At 40.3% G+C, this 17,613-nt stretch overlaps 2 protein-coding genes across 3 annotated transcripts in view; one reads left to right on the top strand and one right to left on the bottom strand.

Annotated features, from left to right (window-relative positions):
- The first annotated feature begins 2,686 nt into the window (after positions 1 to 2,686).
- Positions 2,687 to 8,428, top strand: LOC140559602 (somatomedin-B and thrombospondin type-1 domain-containing protein). The gene is made up of 5 exons (XM_072683148.1): positions 2,687 to 2,918; positions 5,411 to 5,602; positions 5,697 to 5,775; positions 6,034 to 6,216; positions 8,311 to 8,428. The coding sequence occupies exons 1-5, from the start codon at positions 2,687 to 2,689 to the stop codon at positions 8,426 to 8,428; spliced, it is 804 nt and encodes a 267-aa protein (XP_072539249.1).
- A 747-nt stretch (positions 8,429 to 9,175) lies between these two features.
- Positions 9,176 to 17,613, bottom strand: part of kcnb1 (potassium voltage-gated channel, Shab-related subfamily, member 1) — a 43,706-nt gene continuing 35,268 nt past the window's right edge. For both annotated transcript variants that reach the window (XM_072684711.1, XM_072684713.1), the window contains exon 3: positions 9,176 to 15,999. In XM_072684711.1, the coding sequence (XP_072540812.1) occupies positions 14,077 to 15,999 (1,923 nt within the window). In that variant the 3' untranslated portion in view covers positions 9,176 to 14,076. The remainder of the gene's footprint in view (positions 16,000 to 17,613) is intronic.

Raw genomic sequence — 17,613 nt, 5'->3', positions numbered from 1 at the left:
ACTTAAACCGTAACATTGCTGTTTCAGAAATCTCCAAAATGTCAACTTCACATGAAAAGGAAATTCACGTTGCTTTCACTGGAGGTCAATGTGAAAAGATTTAGCATTTTGGAGCGTTTCTTTTAGTTTATAAATCATAATAGTAAAAAACATCAATCAGATTCAAATTATGCCAAAATGTGGAAAGCTAGAGATTTATGAATAAAATAGAATAATACTGACAGTGACAAACCAAAAGAAAGAAGATTATGTAAGATAACGGAAAAACAATCAATGCAGATGTTTCGAGACAGGATTAAGCAATGACTGTCTAACCATGCTCTGTGGCAGGTATAAAAAACGCCAAGCAGCCCCAGCAGACCTTGATTTTGAATCAAGAAAAGGAGAAAAAGTTCTAATTGACTCTGAAAGAAGGTTCATCATTACCTGACAGATGGATGGAGCTTCAATCACAAACATCTCAATTGCATGGTTTTTCCATCAGTGAACAGGGTTGGAAATTGTGGTTGCCTTTGATGCTCGTGCTTGAGTGCAGTTCGGAAAGAAAAACAGAAGAGGTGCTGTTCCTCATGCGAACGAGAAGTCGATGCAGGACGGGATCAGACTGTCTGCAAGAACAGTGTGTCCACAACAACACAGAGAGGGACATTATAAAAGGCCTGCAGTGCAACCCCCCCCCCCCCCCCCCCCCCCCCCCCCAAATCACAAAGATGAATGTAATGAGTGCAAAAACCGTCAGCACTGGTCTGTAGGTGAGATGATATCATGTACACCAACAAAATGGTGCAGCCCTGACTGCTTAACTTCTATAGGGAGGGGATCTGGGAAAAGACTATCATGTGCAGGACAGGAGGTTCTCTGTTACTGGGAATTACAGTCTTCCAGAAGTTAATATGACTGACCATCTTCATACTGTCAAGGACCATTTCTCTCCAGCTGAGAACAGACTCCTCCAGGGTGATCGATTGATCAATACCAAGAATCAATTAGTAGGGTGTAATTTACATAGTGGTTTAATCAATTAGTAAGGTCTCATTTACATAATGAACTGAGGTCTCTTAATCATACCAATGCAAATATGTATAGTGTAGTCCTCTGGGATCAGACAGCCCCTGTAAAGAGAAATGGGATTTCAGTGTTATAACATGATCAGCTTTTATCCAGTGGGAGTGAATAATACTCCCAAGCCTGGGCCTGAGAAGGGTATTTTGGGTAGTCCAGTATTCTTTTTAGGCTGTTTTTGTGACCATTTTCTGATGCAATTTAGTGTGGTCTTTATTAATCCACATAGTTTAAGTTTTATAAGTATTATTAACTAATCTGTCCCATTACCCCACAGACTTGCTTTGAAAATCAAGAACTAATTTAACTACAGTGTAATAATTCACTATTTCTAACCTGCACTCTAAATCCATTTAAAGTTTGAGGCCCTAAATTACATTTTGAGTGTAGAATGTTTGACCGGAGCAAAAAAAAGATGAGTACTTTTTTAAAAGGGTAGAGGGTCTAAAAAGCATATAGAATGGGTTTTGTTGTGAAACCTGTGTTTTGAACTGATGTGTACCTTCAAATATTAAACAAATACAAACCAATAGTTCAACTTTATTTATAGTTCAAACTTATTACAGACATGTTTTACCATAAACCAACTGATTTGAAGCAAAATATTATATATATTTTAATTATTAATGAGATATATGGTTGGTACATGGTATATATTGCTGCTGCCCATTGAAAACCATGTCTATTTTTTCTGTTTTAGTTTTCTCCCAAGTTTGAACCATGTATCTGCCATATTTCCACTGCGTAATTAATTCTGGGTGAATAGACCAATGGAAACTCTGAATTACTTGGAATAAACTCATATTTTACATTAACTTCCAATCAAAGTTAAGAGCATTTTTTCCTTCTCCTGTAAACTCATAATTTTAGAGATACATGTTTTTCACTGGACAGCGATGATATGGTATTCATATATATATATATATATGGTACATGTATTCTCTCTGTGTCTCTCTCTCTCTCTCTCTCTGACCGAGAATGTGTACAAGAAGAGGCCCACCATCACTGCAGCACCTACAGTATTGTTTTTTCTGCATGACTGCGCTCTGGCCTTAGGAATTAAATTAATCCATCCTTTTCAGATATTTCAGCACCAGTGCACAGTACATAGCAGTTAAGCCAACACCGCAGAACAGGGCCCTCCAGTACACAAGCACACCCCTTCTCCTCAAACCATGGAGTAAAATTCACATGTGGCCAATTCAGCAGCCCCTCCAAAAAAGGGAGGTACTGAAACAGTATGTTCTCCTGAAGATATCAGAAGAACTTCACTCTGCCGGCTGGGTGTGCTGCAAGCTCTCTGTTATCTCGTCTTCATCGTTTGCAGCGCCAACAACCTCCACCTGCAATGAACTTTGTTCTGACCTTGTTTTTACACCAGGCCAAGGACTGTAACTAGCAAAGCAACAAGAGCTCGGCCATGGATTTCAGGAGCCGGTTATGAAAAGCCATCCTTTTAAGTTGTAGTTTGTGTAGTCTGCTGAACTCATTCACTTAGGCCTCAGACTCGGTTTGCTCAGTCAGGGAGTAATGAGGGAAGTGCACTAAGGGACACATGATTAAGGGATATTAGTTGCAGTGAAGTGCAGTGAGCGCTCGTGAGAAGATCGCGTGTGAGGCAGTGATGTCAGAGCATGTGTGGTCGATGCTATTGCTAATGCTAATGTTCGCACTAGCCCGGCAGTCTGAGGCAGGGCCGGAGGGCTGCCAGCCCGTGGGACTCTGCTGCCCCGGTCGGGAGAGCTCCTGCCACAGCCGCGGGTGGAGGACAGACCGCTCTTATGGGGAGTGTTACTGTGACCAGGTGTGCAAGGCGACGCTGGACTGCTGCTACGATTACGAGCAGGCGTGTCCAGGTAAGCTTCCTTCACTGCTGAAACACCTGTTCTAAGGTGGAAAGGACCTTCACAAAGTCCACCACTGTTGGGTTTAACTGCTGTAAATGTGTGGAAACATTCTGTGGCAGTGGTCACCATCCCATTTCCACCTTAAATGAAGAGTAACTAACTGCAATGGCTGGAGCCAGAATGTAGCACCAGCCTGCACTGGAATGGAAAATGAGGTAGTAAGGTAGCTCCCCAGGTGTTTACACAGTGTGTGTGAATTTATTATCCAAAACTTTTTTATTCTTCAATTTATAACAAAGTAAAATTGAAATCACTAATGTTGATTATTTTACAGATAAAGTACCTTTTCAGTTTGAGAAATAATTTGTTATTTCTATTATTATCATTATAATTATTATTATTATTATTATTATTATTGCCACTACATAAATTCATATTTGTTTTATATTCATTTTATTTATGTTTTGATTTTAAGTTAAACAATGTAATTGTTTCAGTTTAATTAAATTAATTACAATTAATGTTTTCTTTCATTGCTGTGTAAAGCAGTTTAAGTGGTTTTAGCTTTAACTTATTATTATTATTATTATTATTATTATTATTATTGACACTTCATAAATTCATATTAGCTTTTTTCATTTTATTAGTTTATTTTTACATTTTTAAGTTAAACAATGTAATTGTTTTAGTTTAGTTTAATTAATTACAATGAATATTTTTTCTTTTATTGCTTACTTTTATTATTATTATTATTATTATTATTGTTATTATTATTATTAATATTATTATTAATATTAGATTTTTATATTTGTTTATATTGTTCTAATGGTCAGAGAAGACGGCTTGGAACCATAATGTTAATGGTTCTGTCCACTGGACTGACATGGCTGAGGTGCATACTATGCAGACTAGTCGTGAAGAGGACTGTCCAGCCCTGAAAAAAGGCGTGAATTGTTGGCATATTTCAGACAGTGGTGAAGGAAAGTGGTGGATTAATCAAATATTTAATAGAAACTAAACATACACTAAAATGTAATTTGCCTTTCACAAATTGTTAGTGAATCTTGTTTAAGAAATGTAATTTCTCTAAATAAATTGTATTAGCTTTTCAGAAGGGCTGAAATGAAAACAGTTCTTGGTAGTGGACTGAGACACTGTGGGAGTTCATTTAATAGTGGTGATTGTTCTGCGCAGAGCAGACCTACATTTACAATTATGGCTGGGGAGCTGGATACGGTCTTGACTATTCTCCTTCAGGAGCCCTAGAGAAAATTGCAATGCTGTTATCACACATCTTCATAATGGGCAGCAGTGACTTTTTCCTGCTTTGAAGCGACCCATGAGGGATTCCAAATATAGTTATTTTAATAGCATATACAGTCATAAGAAACTCAGTTTAATTGAAATGTCATAAACATGCTGCTGTTCTGTTGTGTATGTGTTAGACTGACTGTGCACATAGGGCACAGCCTTAAGATGCCCTTTTGGAAATATTCACAAACATATTCTACATATTTCATTTATGCTTACAGTAGATTTCTCTTTTACATATCAGTTAGATCAGTTAGATCAGTTCAACCTCTGGCCTTCATGTTATATCTACTGGGCTGGGAATAATGCAGTGTGTTATTGCTCATTCAGCTGTGTAATAACAGAAAGCTCCATGAATCAAATATGCTGAGTGTGCAGTTACCAAGCACTCACACTCCATAAGCTTTCCTGGTCGTCTCTCAATATGCCTGACAGCATCCCATTTCTCTCCCTCCATTCAGAACTGTTTTAACATGTCCTTGACTTGCCATCTCCTCTTGGATGGAATTCCCAGCGGCCTTTTTAAGGGCTGTTTCATTACTGAATTAGCGCAAATGAAGTGTGCCAGACCCCTTTCACACTAGGCATGAACGTACATCTTGTGTGATCTGATCATAGGCAATTCTGTAAGGGTGAACAGGGCTCAATGCGTTGTGGTCATTCAAACCATGCCAGAAATATCTGCCAGATTTAAATGGTGACAAAAACTGAAAAACTGTTTTTTGCGTGACAGAGGTAATATATCGCTGCTGTCCATTGAAAACCATGTATCTCCATATTTGGCAGTATTTAGTTTTTACTATCGAACCATTAAACCTTGTAGCTGCTCTGTACACTGTGTAAATAACTCTGGATGAATGGACCAATAGAAATGCTCTAAATTACTTATATAAGAAGACTATTCCCAATTGCTCCATCAGAAGAGGCGTGTTTCAGACCCATGGAAGTGCCTCGCGGTTCACTGTCCACTTGTGATCAGATTACTAGAGATTAATGTTAAGGCCGGAGTGACCAGGTCCTTAGATGACCTTGGAAGGATTAGGAATGGAGCCAACATGAACACAGCATGGACTCCTGAAGCAGAACTTGCCCAGAAATCATTGAATTAGACACTAAACTAAAGTGGACACAGATCAGACCAAAAAAAAAGTCACTAAATGCATTCAGTTTGTTTTATGCTTGTGTGTTAGCTATACCTTGTGTAGTGAGTGAGTGGAGCACGTGGTCAGGCTGTTCAGAGCCGTGCAAGGCCACAGTTCGTGTGCGGCAGAGGCAGGTGCTGCAGGAGCCGCAGAATGGAGGTGAGCCATGTCCTCCTCTCTGGCAGACAGCTGGGTGTGCAGAGTACCACAGCCAGCATGGACATTGCCTCCAATCACTGGGTAAGCCTTGCTGCAAATACAGACTGTACATGAGCTTTGCTAGTTTGTGACCATAAGCTATGACCTCTCTGTTTCTGTCCTCCCCAATTTACAGTCCCTGCGCTCATCACCACTGGTGGATATGGCAATGCTCGCAAGAAGAGGGAGGTCTCTGACAGGAACGATATCATAGGGTCAGTTCTCAGTATCCTACACAATTATTCTGCGGTCTTTTCCTTGCGCCGATAGTGACCGACAGAATTGGGCCATTCATCCATTATGTGTAGATAATTTACAATATACAGCAAAATCATAACAATGTGTTTTCTGATCTCAAGGGACTCCAGCAGCAGAACTTGTCCAGAACTTCATTGAGACAGCATCTGTCCTTGTTGTGTAGTCACCCTTCTTTCAGTTTACACAGCCCATGTATCCCCATGTGTTTGGCACAGCTACTGTGTGGAGTTCGAACTCACCTCATTGACTGCAGCTTGCCAGCACAGCATCGGCCCTCACACCCAGTGGATGCATTATCTACGGGAAGGACATCAGGTGTGTGTGGAGTGCCAGCCGCCGGCCCTAGCAGCTGGCCAGAAGCACTGCTCTGGAGACGGAGAGGACGTGGAGCAGGACAGGTCAGAGCGCTTTCCTGCTTTTTCAAAAAAACACCACCATCATATTATTAACTGCTGTTATTTTATATATACACTCCATACACTACTTATGTCCTCATGAATCCTTTACCTGCCTGTATTATACTGACCTTACAATTTAGACTTCTGCTCACAAATATTGCATTTTTTTTTGCAATGTAATTCAGTCTTTTTGCACAGCTTCATACCTGAATTATGTACTATATACTACCTCATTCTGCCTACTTTGTACATCAACTGCACTTTATTCTAATTGGCTTGCATTTGTAGCTCCTCTATGACAATAATGGTGAATTTAATCTAATATAATCTAGACATAATAGTAACTTCTTACAGATACAGTGTAAAATAACCTCTACAGTATATACACTAATTTTACATGAGATTTTTTCATTATGTATTGGATGCTCTAAACTGTTGGGAAGACAAAAATGTATTAACAGCATTATTTGCCACCACTTTCAAATACAAGCCAGACTCCAGTATATCAGAATTGCATTATATTATTTAATACCTATTCAGTGTAATGTTTTATCAGCTTCCTCAGTTATTATAGAATCATCTACACCTCTGTTTATGTTTCTGGACACACCTAAAATCTCTTTATTTTAAATTATTTGAAGCCCATTAAGTTGTAAAGTACAAGCATCACATTAAATCCATATATACATGTATCTGCAACAATATTGGTTGTATATTATAGGAAACTGTAAATCCATGTTCTGAACTCATGAGCTGCGTTTCTGCAGCCTCACACAGAAATTCTCTACTAAATAGACTTTTTTACTAGATATTATTTTATATCTAATAATATCGGAATATATTTTGCTAATTAAAGTAAAAGAAGTAAGTCTCTCACACAATTATATATAGATTATTTACTTTTTGATTATTTAACTTATTCAAATAGGACATCAACATCAGCTGTTCTTTCTCATTCTGTTATGTATACTTATCTGGCAATGTGCACTGTAAGCTTAATTTAGATTTGTAATTTAAAATATTGAGTTTAGCCTTGTTTACTTGATGTGTCATTTGGCTTATTCATCATAGAAGCACTAAAAGTATTATGGTAATAGTATATATTTTTTTGCAATGATATGAATATTATATTGGCCAAATTTGATATTCACCATTGTAAATGTAATGATTCTTAACCTGAATTAGTGAGAAATGCTGTTAGGACAACTGATATATACACTTTATTTAAATTATGTATGTTATTATATGTGCACATCACCTCCTTATGAAGTAGGGACGGGCAATTCTTGCCCTGGAGGGCCGGATTTGCGCTGCACAGTTTTCTGCTTTTCCTGCTTAAGCACACCTGATTTAACTCAGTTGTTAATGGCCAGGTTTAGGAGGCCTGTCAGAGCAGGGAAATCAGCAAACTCTGCTGGACTCTGGCTCCTGTTTCCCACCCTTGGTCAAAAGGAAGCTCTGGGTCCAACATTCCACTAGAGGGCACAGTGAGACCATTTCTTCAGATGGAGGGCACTGACTTCCCGCTTCCCACTCCAAACAATCCCTTGCATTTAAGAATATCAGTAATAATTTAATGGAATCCAATTTTCTGGCAGTTAAACTATACTACCACATGTTTTGCTTTTGGACTGACTTAACAGTCCTGCGGTAATTTGGAACCCTCCAGGGCTTTGCAAAGCTTGTTAATGAAAAAGGGAGATGGCCTGTTTAATCAAAAGCAAATTAAAATTCCAATAAAGCATTAGGGATTCAGTTCACATATTTATTCCCAGCATGAGGATGTTTTTTCATTATTATTATTTGTATAAAGAAACTACTGATAGTCACAGTGAACGATGTGAAGCCCTTCCCTGCATTTGGAACAGAGTGCTTTTTGGTTCATAGAACTAGAATTTCCTGCCCTCAGGCTTCAGAGCATTGTAATGGTTCTTTGAACATTCTGTGCAAAAAGTCAGAAATAAACGGCTCCTCGGGATAATGAAGGGGAAAAAAGCTTGCAGAACTGCTGCGAGAATATAGCTTTTGCATTTTCACAACAGTGCCCCTGAGAAACGAATAGGACATGAAATGTGCTCTTTTCTTCTCTTGCAGGAGAGTGTCTCTGCAGTGGCAGGCCGTGGGGAACCCCCGATGCAGAGGGGTTTGGAGACGTGTTCGCCGTCGGGATTCCTGCTCTTGTCCCACTGTACACAGCTTTCTCTTTATTTGACACACACACATACATACACACACCTCTTCAAGACCATGTTCTGCTTTGTGTCGGAGATTGTGATCATTCAGGTAGTGTGTGTATATCGTCACTGTCAAACAAAAACCTTGTATCTCTATTTTTGCCATTTTTCACTTTGTTCTTTACATTGTGTCAAAATTGATTGATGAATGGACCAATAGAAATGCTCCACAATGAAATGATGGAATAAAATATTGGACAGCACATCGACTTCCACTGAAAGTTAAGAAGGTTTCTTTCTTCACCATTTTGGAGATGGCTGGTTTTTGCATAACTGCAACAATATAAACATGAATAAGATAAATGGGCCTCATTCACCAATATCGAGAATTTCTTACAATTTATTTTTAAGAAAAGTCCTAGAATTGTTCACAGAATTGATAGCAGCTGTGCTTTTATAACAATGGTATCCCACTGTCCTCGTAAATTGAACAAATCCCAAATAAGAAAGCACGAATGTGAGAATCTTTGCTGCGTAAGAGGATCTTAGGAACAAACTTCCTCTTAAGAACATGTGTTTCAGGTGTCAGAAGGATGAGCAGACAGCAACAATAGCTTATCATATATAAAGGTAGCACACATTTATGAATAATGTTGGAACAATTACTGTAGTTTACTACAGGGTACAACACCAGTGTTCGCAGGTTTCTTTATTATAGTACTGCAGCTGCTTTCGTAAAGGCAGTAATAAACAATCAGACAGGCATTAGTTCATTTGTATCATTTATTCAATGTCCAGCCAGCCAAAGGGGGAAATTTTTTCTTCTCTTTTTATTACTGAAAAGAACTAGAAAGATCAGAGGACATGTTGACATATTTTCAGTTCCTTTTTTCTTTACAAGACAATGTATTGTCACATACAGAACAAGATACGGCTCCAGAGGTACGACATGCTTCGAACAACGTAACGCACATACAGAAACGACAGCATTAGAAAGTCAACAGGTAGAAAGTCTACAAAACACACAGCCTTTAGACCTACAAACAACATTGTAGAAGAGTTTTGGAGGAGGGGAGGGGGTGTAAACAATTCTCTCTTTTGTTTTTGTTTTTGTTAATTCCCTGGAAATTAAATAGATGCTCTTTTTTTCTCCTACCACAATTATCAAATGCTTGTTCAAATGGCCTGTTTTACTAGTTGTCTAAGAAAGAAGGAAACGAGTGGTCAATTAATTGTGCTTTCTAGTTGAAGTGTAACACATACAAACAAACACACAAACTCTATCCTTATGAGCCATCTCCTAAAATAATATCATTAAAAATACCTCAAATTCTTAAGCTTTGCATTGTGAACTGAAAACAAAGGATAAAAATGAACTGGAGGACAAAAAAATATAAAAACATAAAACATAACTGGACATTGTGCACGTTCAACAGTTGAAGCCTTGAGTTTGCGACAGTCTGACACCTTTTAACATGAAGGGGAAAACATTTTGGACCATAGTTTAGGAAACTAGACTTTGTTGCAAATCTTCCTGCTACCTGAACACCCCATAACTTCACCGACAACACACAGACATTAGTCATATTCAAATGGTTGATTGTCATCACTGTTTTGTTGACTGTTCTCTCAAACATTTTGTCATTGAAAATCTATGTGTGAAAATGTTCTTGGGTGAAAAACAGCAGTAGAATAATACGCTGTGTGGCTCCTCCCCCTCAGTTTGTTTACTGTTTATTCCCATCTGCAGGTTAGAACCCCCTTATCACATGATGTCCCAAAGTGGGAGGCTTTTGACAATGGAGCACTGAGCTTTTGCTGGGATTTGTACTGGGATTATGTTCACCTCACACTTGGTGAGCAGCAGTTAGACTGTAGGGCCGGTCTACGTTTGCGTTCTTTCTTGGGCACAGATTTGTACATTTACATTTACATTTGTATAGACGCTCTTATCCAGAGCGACTTACAACATTACTCATATTACAAAGGGGGGCCAGCGTAGTGTTAGGAGTCTTGCCCAAGGACTCGTGTAGTGGTGTTATCTGTTGCACCTCTAGAGTGCTGCTACTGTCTTCTAACTGCCTGCTTGTCAAGAGACAGGGAGGAGATCATAAGTTTGAATCCTTTCAACACCACAGCCCTCCATGTTGTAACTTGCAAATGGGAATAAACAGTAAAACAACGGACAGAGAAAACCACAAACAAAAATCTTAGAAACTAAAGACATTTCAGCTGCAGCTCATTTGCTAATGTTTTTGAAGCTCAGAATATTTGAATTGAGCTGAATTCACTCAGAAAATGCTTACTGTTCATTTCCAGGTTGGCCTGCCTTTACATTTCTACTATGTAATAACAGCAATGAATCTCCTCTTTACAGAATAATGCACTTTATGTCCAAATGTTTACTAACAAACTTTCTAATTAGTGAGTTTTGTCACTTGCTGTTGACACAGCTCATATAATGTCCATAGAAAAGGACTGCGGATCAGTCACACAGCACCTATAGCGGCACAGACAATGTTCCAACATAACCGCGTAAACAACTACTGGATTACATTGGATGAGCCAAGGTGTCTACAAATATTTTGACATATAATATTTACTGGCTGAATCGCAGTCTGATAACAGCCTATTCCAATTTCTTACCTGATCTGAGCCTGAACGCATAGATCGTGCCTTTACCTCTGAATGGCTTTGTTTAATTTAGAGTTCTTGTGTGGTTCTTTTGAGGTTCATGGATGTTCTGAGTATAAGCAGAGCATCATATCCAAGAAGGCATACAGACACAATATTAAAATCCATTCAAATATCCCCCTCCCCTGCACTAAACCTGCTTTTAAGACTAGTCTTCCTGTGCCAGTTGACCTTCACTGATTTCTGTTACTTTAATCTAGGCACCCATACATGACTGCAGTCTGCTTCACTAAGCACTCTCTACCTCTCTCTCTCTCTCTCTCTCTCTCTCTCTCTCTCTGTCTCCCTCTCTCTCTCTCTTTCTCTCTCTTTCTCTTCCCTATTTATTACTCTCTCTGTCTCTCCACATCCTCCCTAGTTGAGTTTTAAGTAATAGTTTAAGGTAACTCAACAACTCTATCTGTCCATATATTTAAGATCTGGATATGCACATGGACAAGAGTGTGTTGTCACCATGGAAACTGTTTTAGCCATCACCAGAGGATCTTATACATACCTGAGAATCCATGCTGTATGGGCATGTGCGGTTGTGTGTGTGTATGTGATGAAAATGGGGGCATGGGGTCAAGATATCTTAGGAATCGGTATACCTCATTGTTCGGTTGATGCTTTGTGTGCATCAGGAAGTCACCATATCTGTAATACTTAAAGGGAGTTAAGATTAGGATTGTGTTCAAGATATTCTGAGGTAAATATCGGTATCTGCTGTACACTGCATGGGTCAAACTGAAACAAAAAGCACATTTACATTTAGGCAACATTTAGACACAGAAATAAAGAAAGCGCTCATATACACACTCTCTCATACATGCAGTCAATGCAAAGTTTGAACTCCTGGTTTGTTGATTTGCTAAAAGATAGCAAATCTATAGCAGATAACCCACATTTGGACAATTTAATGTACAGTTACTTGTAATTATTTGTTGCGTTCAACAGATCGGAATTCCATGTATAATGTATAATTCCAAGAATTTCGCTATCGGATTCATTCAGTTAGAAATCAACAAATCAACAAAATCTCGTTTGAGTAGGGATGTTCAAACCTTTAGCTGTAAACACTGTATATCCTCATTGCCACACAAAAATCACAAAAATTAGGACACCCCATGAAAACCCCATGAAAGATGGCGGTAATGTGACACACACAACTGAAGAAATGGGTTCACATCATTTGTAAAATGTAATTAATAGAAATGCAGTTTTCTTGTGAGAAAAAGGTAAGAACACCCCACATGTATTACTATTTCAAACGCCTAAAACTAGAATCAGCTGCAGATGATTAGAACATGGTTTCTAAAAAGCATTCTGGAGGAGCCTCTTTTATTTAAACCACAGACATAGTCTGGTTTGCTCTTTATTGTTGAAGTGAGTGGTGAGGATCACCATGATCAGATCCATAAAGCTCTCTGAGGCCTTCACAAAGAAGGTTGTAGATGTATGTGAGTCTGGGAAGGGCTTTATAAAGATCTCAGAACAATGGGACTAGTAATCAGCCATTCCACTGTTAGGAAAAACTGCCAAAGTGGCCATGGGTTGTCATAATTGTTTAACATGACTGTAACTCCACTCAACTTACAATTGAACTTACAATTAACAAGAACTGCCAAATTAAACTTATATCTAAAAGAGTATCCCTGGTTTAAATCCCAGATCATGCTGCTTGCCATCAGCAGTCCGAGTTAGAGAGAGCACAATTGGCCCTGCTCTCTTTGGGCTGGGCTGGGCTGGGCTGGGCATTGCTAGTGTTACAGGGAGTTTTAGAAATGAGACATATTATTTTTTTATTTATTTTTAAAAGACAGTTAGGTCAAAAAGTGAACAATGGCAAAAATGAAGATACAAGATGTTTGCGTGACAGTGATAATATATACACACTGTTGCTATGACACCACAGGTATACATAACTCTATCTTGGAAACACCAAAAGAACAGAACAGCATAATGTAATAGCACTACATTAGTTCATGAGGGAATGGAGAAATCATCGAATTTAATGTGCTGATTTAACCAGAACTTTTCCAGTATTTTCTCCATGAGCTTAATTTTTAATAAATTGTAATTTTTTGAATAAGCTACAATTACTCAAGTTCAAGTAATACTGATAGAGAGACTTTTGGCCACCAATCATTGCCCTCATAGCTGGTCCTGTTAGTGGTAAATAACATTAAAAAAGACATAAATGGAAGTCTGAAAAAATATGATTTAAATCAGTTTGCATCTCCTTTGTGTAAATGTCGTTGACATTAATACACCTAGGCAGAAATGATACAATAGACAGGTGCGACAGATTTCTAGATATTATGTTCATATCTATATAAAAATAAATCAGTCAATCAAGTGTGTGTTGTGTGCAGGAATGTCAGTGATCTTATACACACGTTTTGATAAAGCCACCTCTCTTAATAGTACTCACATACGCACATTCATACTTTTCGACATCCATACTTGCAGTTAAGTAAGGCCAATTTCTTAAGGGACAGGGGGAGGGGTGCACTAGTAAACAGGCTATAACATTAACTTGGTCTCTAAAGCCTAATATTGAGAGTGGGCTCTGGACAATGGCTAGCTGATGCGGGCAGTGAAGGACTGTCCCTTTTATTTACTTTACAGACCTGTCTTGTCTTTTCTGTGTTGAGTTGGACAGCACTGATTCTGTCCGATTCTGGCAACAGTCAGATCTGCTCCCAGTCACCTGTGGCATGCCACTGTGAGACAGCTAACGCCATCACAGGTTTGCGATGGAAGAGAGACAGGAAGAGAGATGAACTGTGGTATATCTTATGCTTTCTCCAGCATGGTCACACACACAACCACAGTTTCCAGAAAGGAAGAGACCCTGCAGGACCTTGCAGAATGTCTCCTGAGTTGGCTTCTTGGGCTGAGTGAAATGACGCTGCACTGGGCCTTCAACTGCCACCGCCAGTGCTTTTGCCTCTCTCCCTGTTCCACTGTTCACTGACTTCCACTATAGTGCCTTAAACACTACAGAGTTTCAGAGGCTTTCATCAAAGATGTTTGAACGTCCTTTGTCCCCTTTAGCCCTACGTGCAGCATCTAGTACCACATGGTTCTCATGGCTTCCGCTTGGAGTGCTACCCAATGGGAACAAGCAGTTCTGGCCCAATAGCCTCTGAGCAGCCTCCAGATGGTTGGTGCCACCATGGTGGCCACTGTTGAGCCGAGGCTTGGTGCCCAAGCCTCCCAGTAGGCGGTCTGATGGACAGCCTTCACGTAGATGCTCTTCATCATCCGTGTCAGCATCAATGTACCTGCTGATGGAGGCATCATGGAACGTGAAGACAGTGGGTGTGAGTGCAACTCCTTCAGGTGTCTTGGGTGGAGTCCTGCTGCTGGCTGTAGTATAGATAGATACCTCAGGACTGAGAAGGGAGTGATCTGAAGGAGCAGAGCTGTCTGATAGAAGACCGCCAGCTGGACTTGTCTCACCACAACCACGATGATTCACCTTAAGGGAGTGTGTTTTTATAGCATTTACGCCTTGGTGGCGGGAGCCCTCAGTGTCACGAGGCTTTGCGGCTGAGCATGGGGGGGTAAGCATGGGCTCATGCTCCAAGGTGGTTTGAAGGCTTGGGTTGGCACTGACCCGTCCTGAAAAACCAGAGCCCGGACTGTGTGAAAAACGAGAGCTCTCTGGAAGGGACAAGCCCCCAGCTGGACTGTAGGGGAATCGTGGGTTTTCTTGGAAGTCAGTGGCACAGCTGATGTAACTGTCAATGCTGGACAGACTCTTCATGTCCACTACTCCTTCACGACCTCCCAGTGGATCGGTTCCTGGACCTGGTAAAGTGCCCAGCTCAATCTCGTCCCTCCTACACCGTGCTCGGGATGAACTCCTATCTTTGGTGTTCAGGTTGGGCTGAGACTGGGTCTTGGCCATCTGGTTGTACATTTCCTCTAGTTTCTGTGCGTTGAGCCTCTGAGGGCTGGTGGTCCTGGCTTTGCTCGGGGATCCCTGCTCTTGATTGAATGAATGATTGGAGCTGGTGTCAGACGCAGCTCTCTTGGACGCCCACTTCCAGCGACTAGGTGAGAGATGATTGTCCTGAGACTTCTCACCTTTCTCCATAACCACTACATCAAGAAGCTCTGCACCACGGGAAAACGCATCCCTGACATTCATGGATACTATGCTGCCATTACGCTTGGCCCGTTCCAGAGCTTCACGTCTCTTGATGGCTTTTTCTTGTCTCTTCTGCTCCTTATAGAACTCAGAGAAGTTGTTTACAATGATAGGAATGGGTAGGGCAATAACCAGCACCCCTGCAATACAGCAGAGACCACCAACAATCTTGCCTAACAACGTCTTTGGGTAAATGTCCCCATATCCCACAGTGGTCATGGTAATAGTGGCCCACCAAAAGGAGGCAGGGATGCTCTTAAACTTTGTGTCATCTTCATCCTTCTCAGCAAAAAAGACCAAGCTAGAGAAGATCATGATACCCATTGCTAAGAAGAGAATTAGTAGACCAAGTTCGTTGTAACTGCGCCTTAAAGTGAAGCCCAGCGACTGCAGTCCTGTGGAGTGACGAGCTAACTTAAGGATTCGTAAAATTCGCATAATCCGAAAGATCTGCACCACTCGCCGCACATTTTGAAACTGCAGCACACTCTTGTTGGACTCAGTTAGGAAAATGGTGACATAGTATGGAAGGATGGCTAACAGATCGATAACGTTGAGTGGACCTTTGAAGAACTTCCATTTATTTGGTGCCGAAAGGAAGCGAAGGAGATATTCCATGGTGAACCAAGCTATGCACACTGCCTCAACATGGGCAAGTTGAGGGTTGTCCGTGCTCTGGCCAAACTCGTCAATTTCTTGTAGTTCTGGCAGGGTGTTGAGGGACAGGGCGATGGTAGATAGCACAATGAACAAAATTGAGATGATGGCTAATATCTGTAGATTGGAGACATCAGAAAACATGAATTAGAATACGTTCATCAGAAAAGAGAAGTAGTTCATGTAAGTTAGGTCACTTTGTAGTTTCTGCCTGTACACCAATGACTTATAGTGTAGCACCTTATTATCCCTACTCAAGTGGGTTAGTAATGTGGGTTGTTTGAATGGCATGTTTTACAAGTTTACAACCATGGCATCAAAGTATCAAAAGCAACCAGTCAAAATGAACATCAATGACTCATTTTGTCATTTGTGTGGCATTTGCCATCAGCCTTAACATATTGTCTGCTCCAAAGGACCGGCTTGGGGCAGAAACTCAGTAAGTCATGATACTTCTCTTGTCAAAAAAGCCTATGCTTGTCTGAGTAGCTATCAGTCAAATAGAAATACTTACCTCGGAGCCAACAGAAACTGACATTTAGTAAAAACAGAAGGGTCAGTCAGTGGACAAAAAACAGCTTAAGGAACAAATAAAGAGGCATTAATATCACTTTGTGAATTCTATGTAAATTTAATCATAGTTGTTTTTATCCTGGTAGCTCCATCATTAAGTATCAGAGCTGCAGTCATCACTATACTACTATAGATTTTGTATGGGGATGGGAAGGTAGAGTGCCTCAGGTGATAAATGCTGCCTTTAGGGCCCCTGGCACACCAATCCCTTATAGTGTAGCACCTGTTCTTATTAGCCTTAATCAAGCCTGACCAAAACCAGCAAGGAGAAGCAGCGTGACTGAGAGAAAATGGGTTGTCAAGTAGCATATGAATGAGTTATTTGTGGTTTGTAAGTATTTCACTGAGTGGACTGCACAGAAAGCGCTGGATCTTAAAAATAAAGCCACCAAAGGGATTCTGTGGAATTCCAAGAAGTGGTTCTTAAGCTGGTCCCCAGAGAAAGTAGAGGACCACACTTTTGCTCCACCTCAACTTGAAACATAAATATGTGGACCATCTGGGGTGCCTGGGGACCTGTTTGAGAAGCCCTGGTATAAAGAGCCATCCATCTAGGGCTTTTCCTAGTACTGTATGCCAAGCTAATAACCACAGGAACCTTTATTTTTAGAGTGTAGAGAAGGTCTGCATAATGGTGAGAGACTTGGTGAGGTACATAAGGATGAAGGGGGGGGGGGGGGGGGTTCAAATATCTATGAAAGACTCCTCTTTTAGAAATAAGGGTACAGCAAAGCAATAATCTGAGCTGTTTTTAGTTAGGTTAGTAAATAACTAGTGTGAAGACCCTTTAAGCAAATGTTTAGAAGGTTGTACACCCCCCGAAAATGACATTGTTCAAAAGTCTGTTTTTTATAGAGTTCAGTTCAAATGAACTGCACTACAGAGTGGCTTAAATAGGCCATGTGTCATTGCAGCAACAGAACCCTCAAGTCACAGCATTAACAGGCAAGTTGTGCACTAACAAACACAGACACACACACACACACGGTTATGTGTGACCACAGCCAAATGTTCTCCCTAACACACTGAGAGGGAGAGTGCTCAGCCCAGATGCCATTCACCCACCAGTCCTCTCCAATCAGAGAAGGAGCTCACTGTTGCCATGACGCCACGGCAGATGTGAATTATGACCCTATCTGTTTATCTCTCTTTCCTTCA

The sequence above is a fragment of the Salminus brasiliensis genome, chromosome 7 (genome assembly GCF_030463535.1).
Source record: "Salminus brasiliensis chromosome 7, fSalBra1.hap2, whole genome shotgun sequence".
NCBI classification, from domain to species: domain Eukaryota; kingdom Metazoa; phylum Chordata; class Actinopteri; order Characiformes; family Bryconidae; genus Salminus; species Salminus brasiliensis.
The sequence above is the reverse complement of the archived record's forward strand: the minus strand, read 5'-3'. Positions and strand labels throughout refer to the sequence as shown.

Excerpts from the sequence above, each read along its gene's own strand:
- LOC140559602 (XM_072683148.1), top strand. The coding sequence starts at position 2,687 with ATGTCAGAGCATGTGTGGTCGATGCTATTGCTAATGCTAATGTTCGCA. Across the intron at positions 2,919-5,410 it reads TTACGAGCAGGCGTGTCCAG|CTATACCTTGTGTAGTGAGT; the intron begins GTAAGCTTCCTT and ends CTTGTGTGTTAG. Across the intron at positions 6,217-8,310 it reads GAGGACGTGGAGCAGGACAG|GAGAGTGTCTCTGCAGTGGC; the intron begins GTCAGAGCGCTT and ends CTTCTCTTGCAG.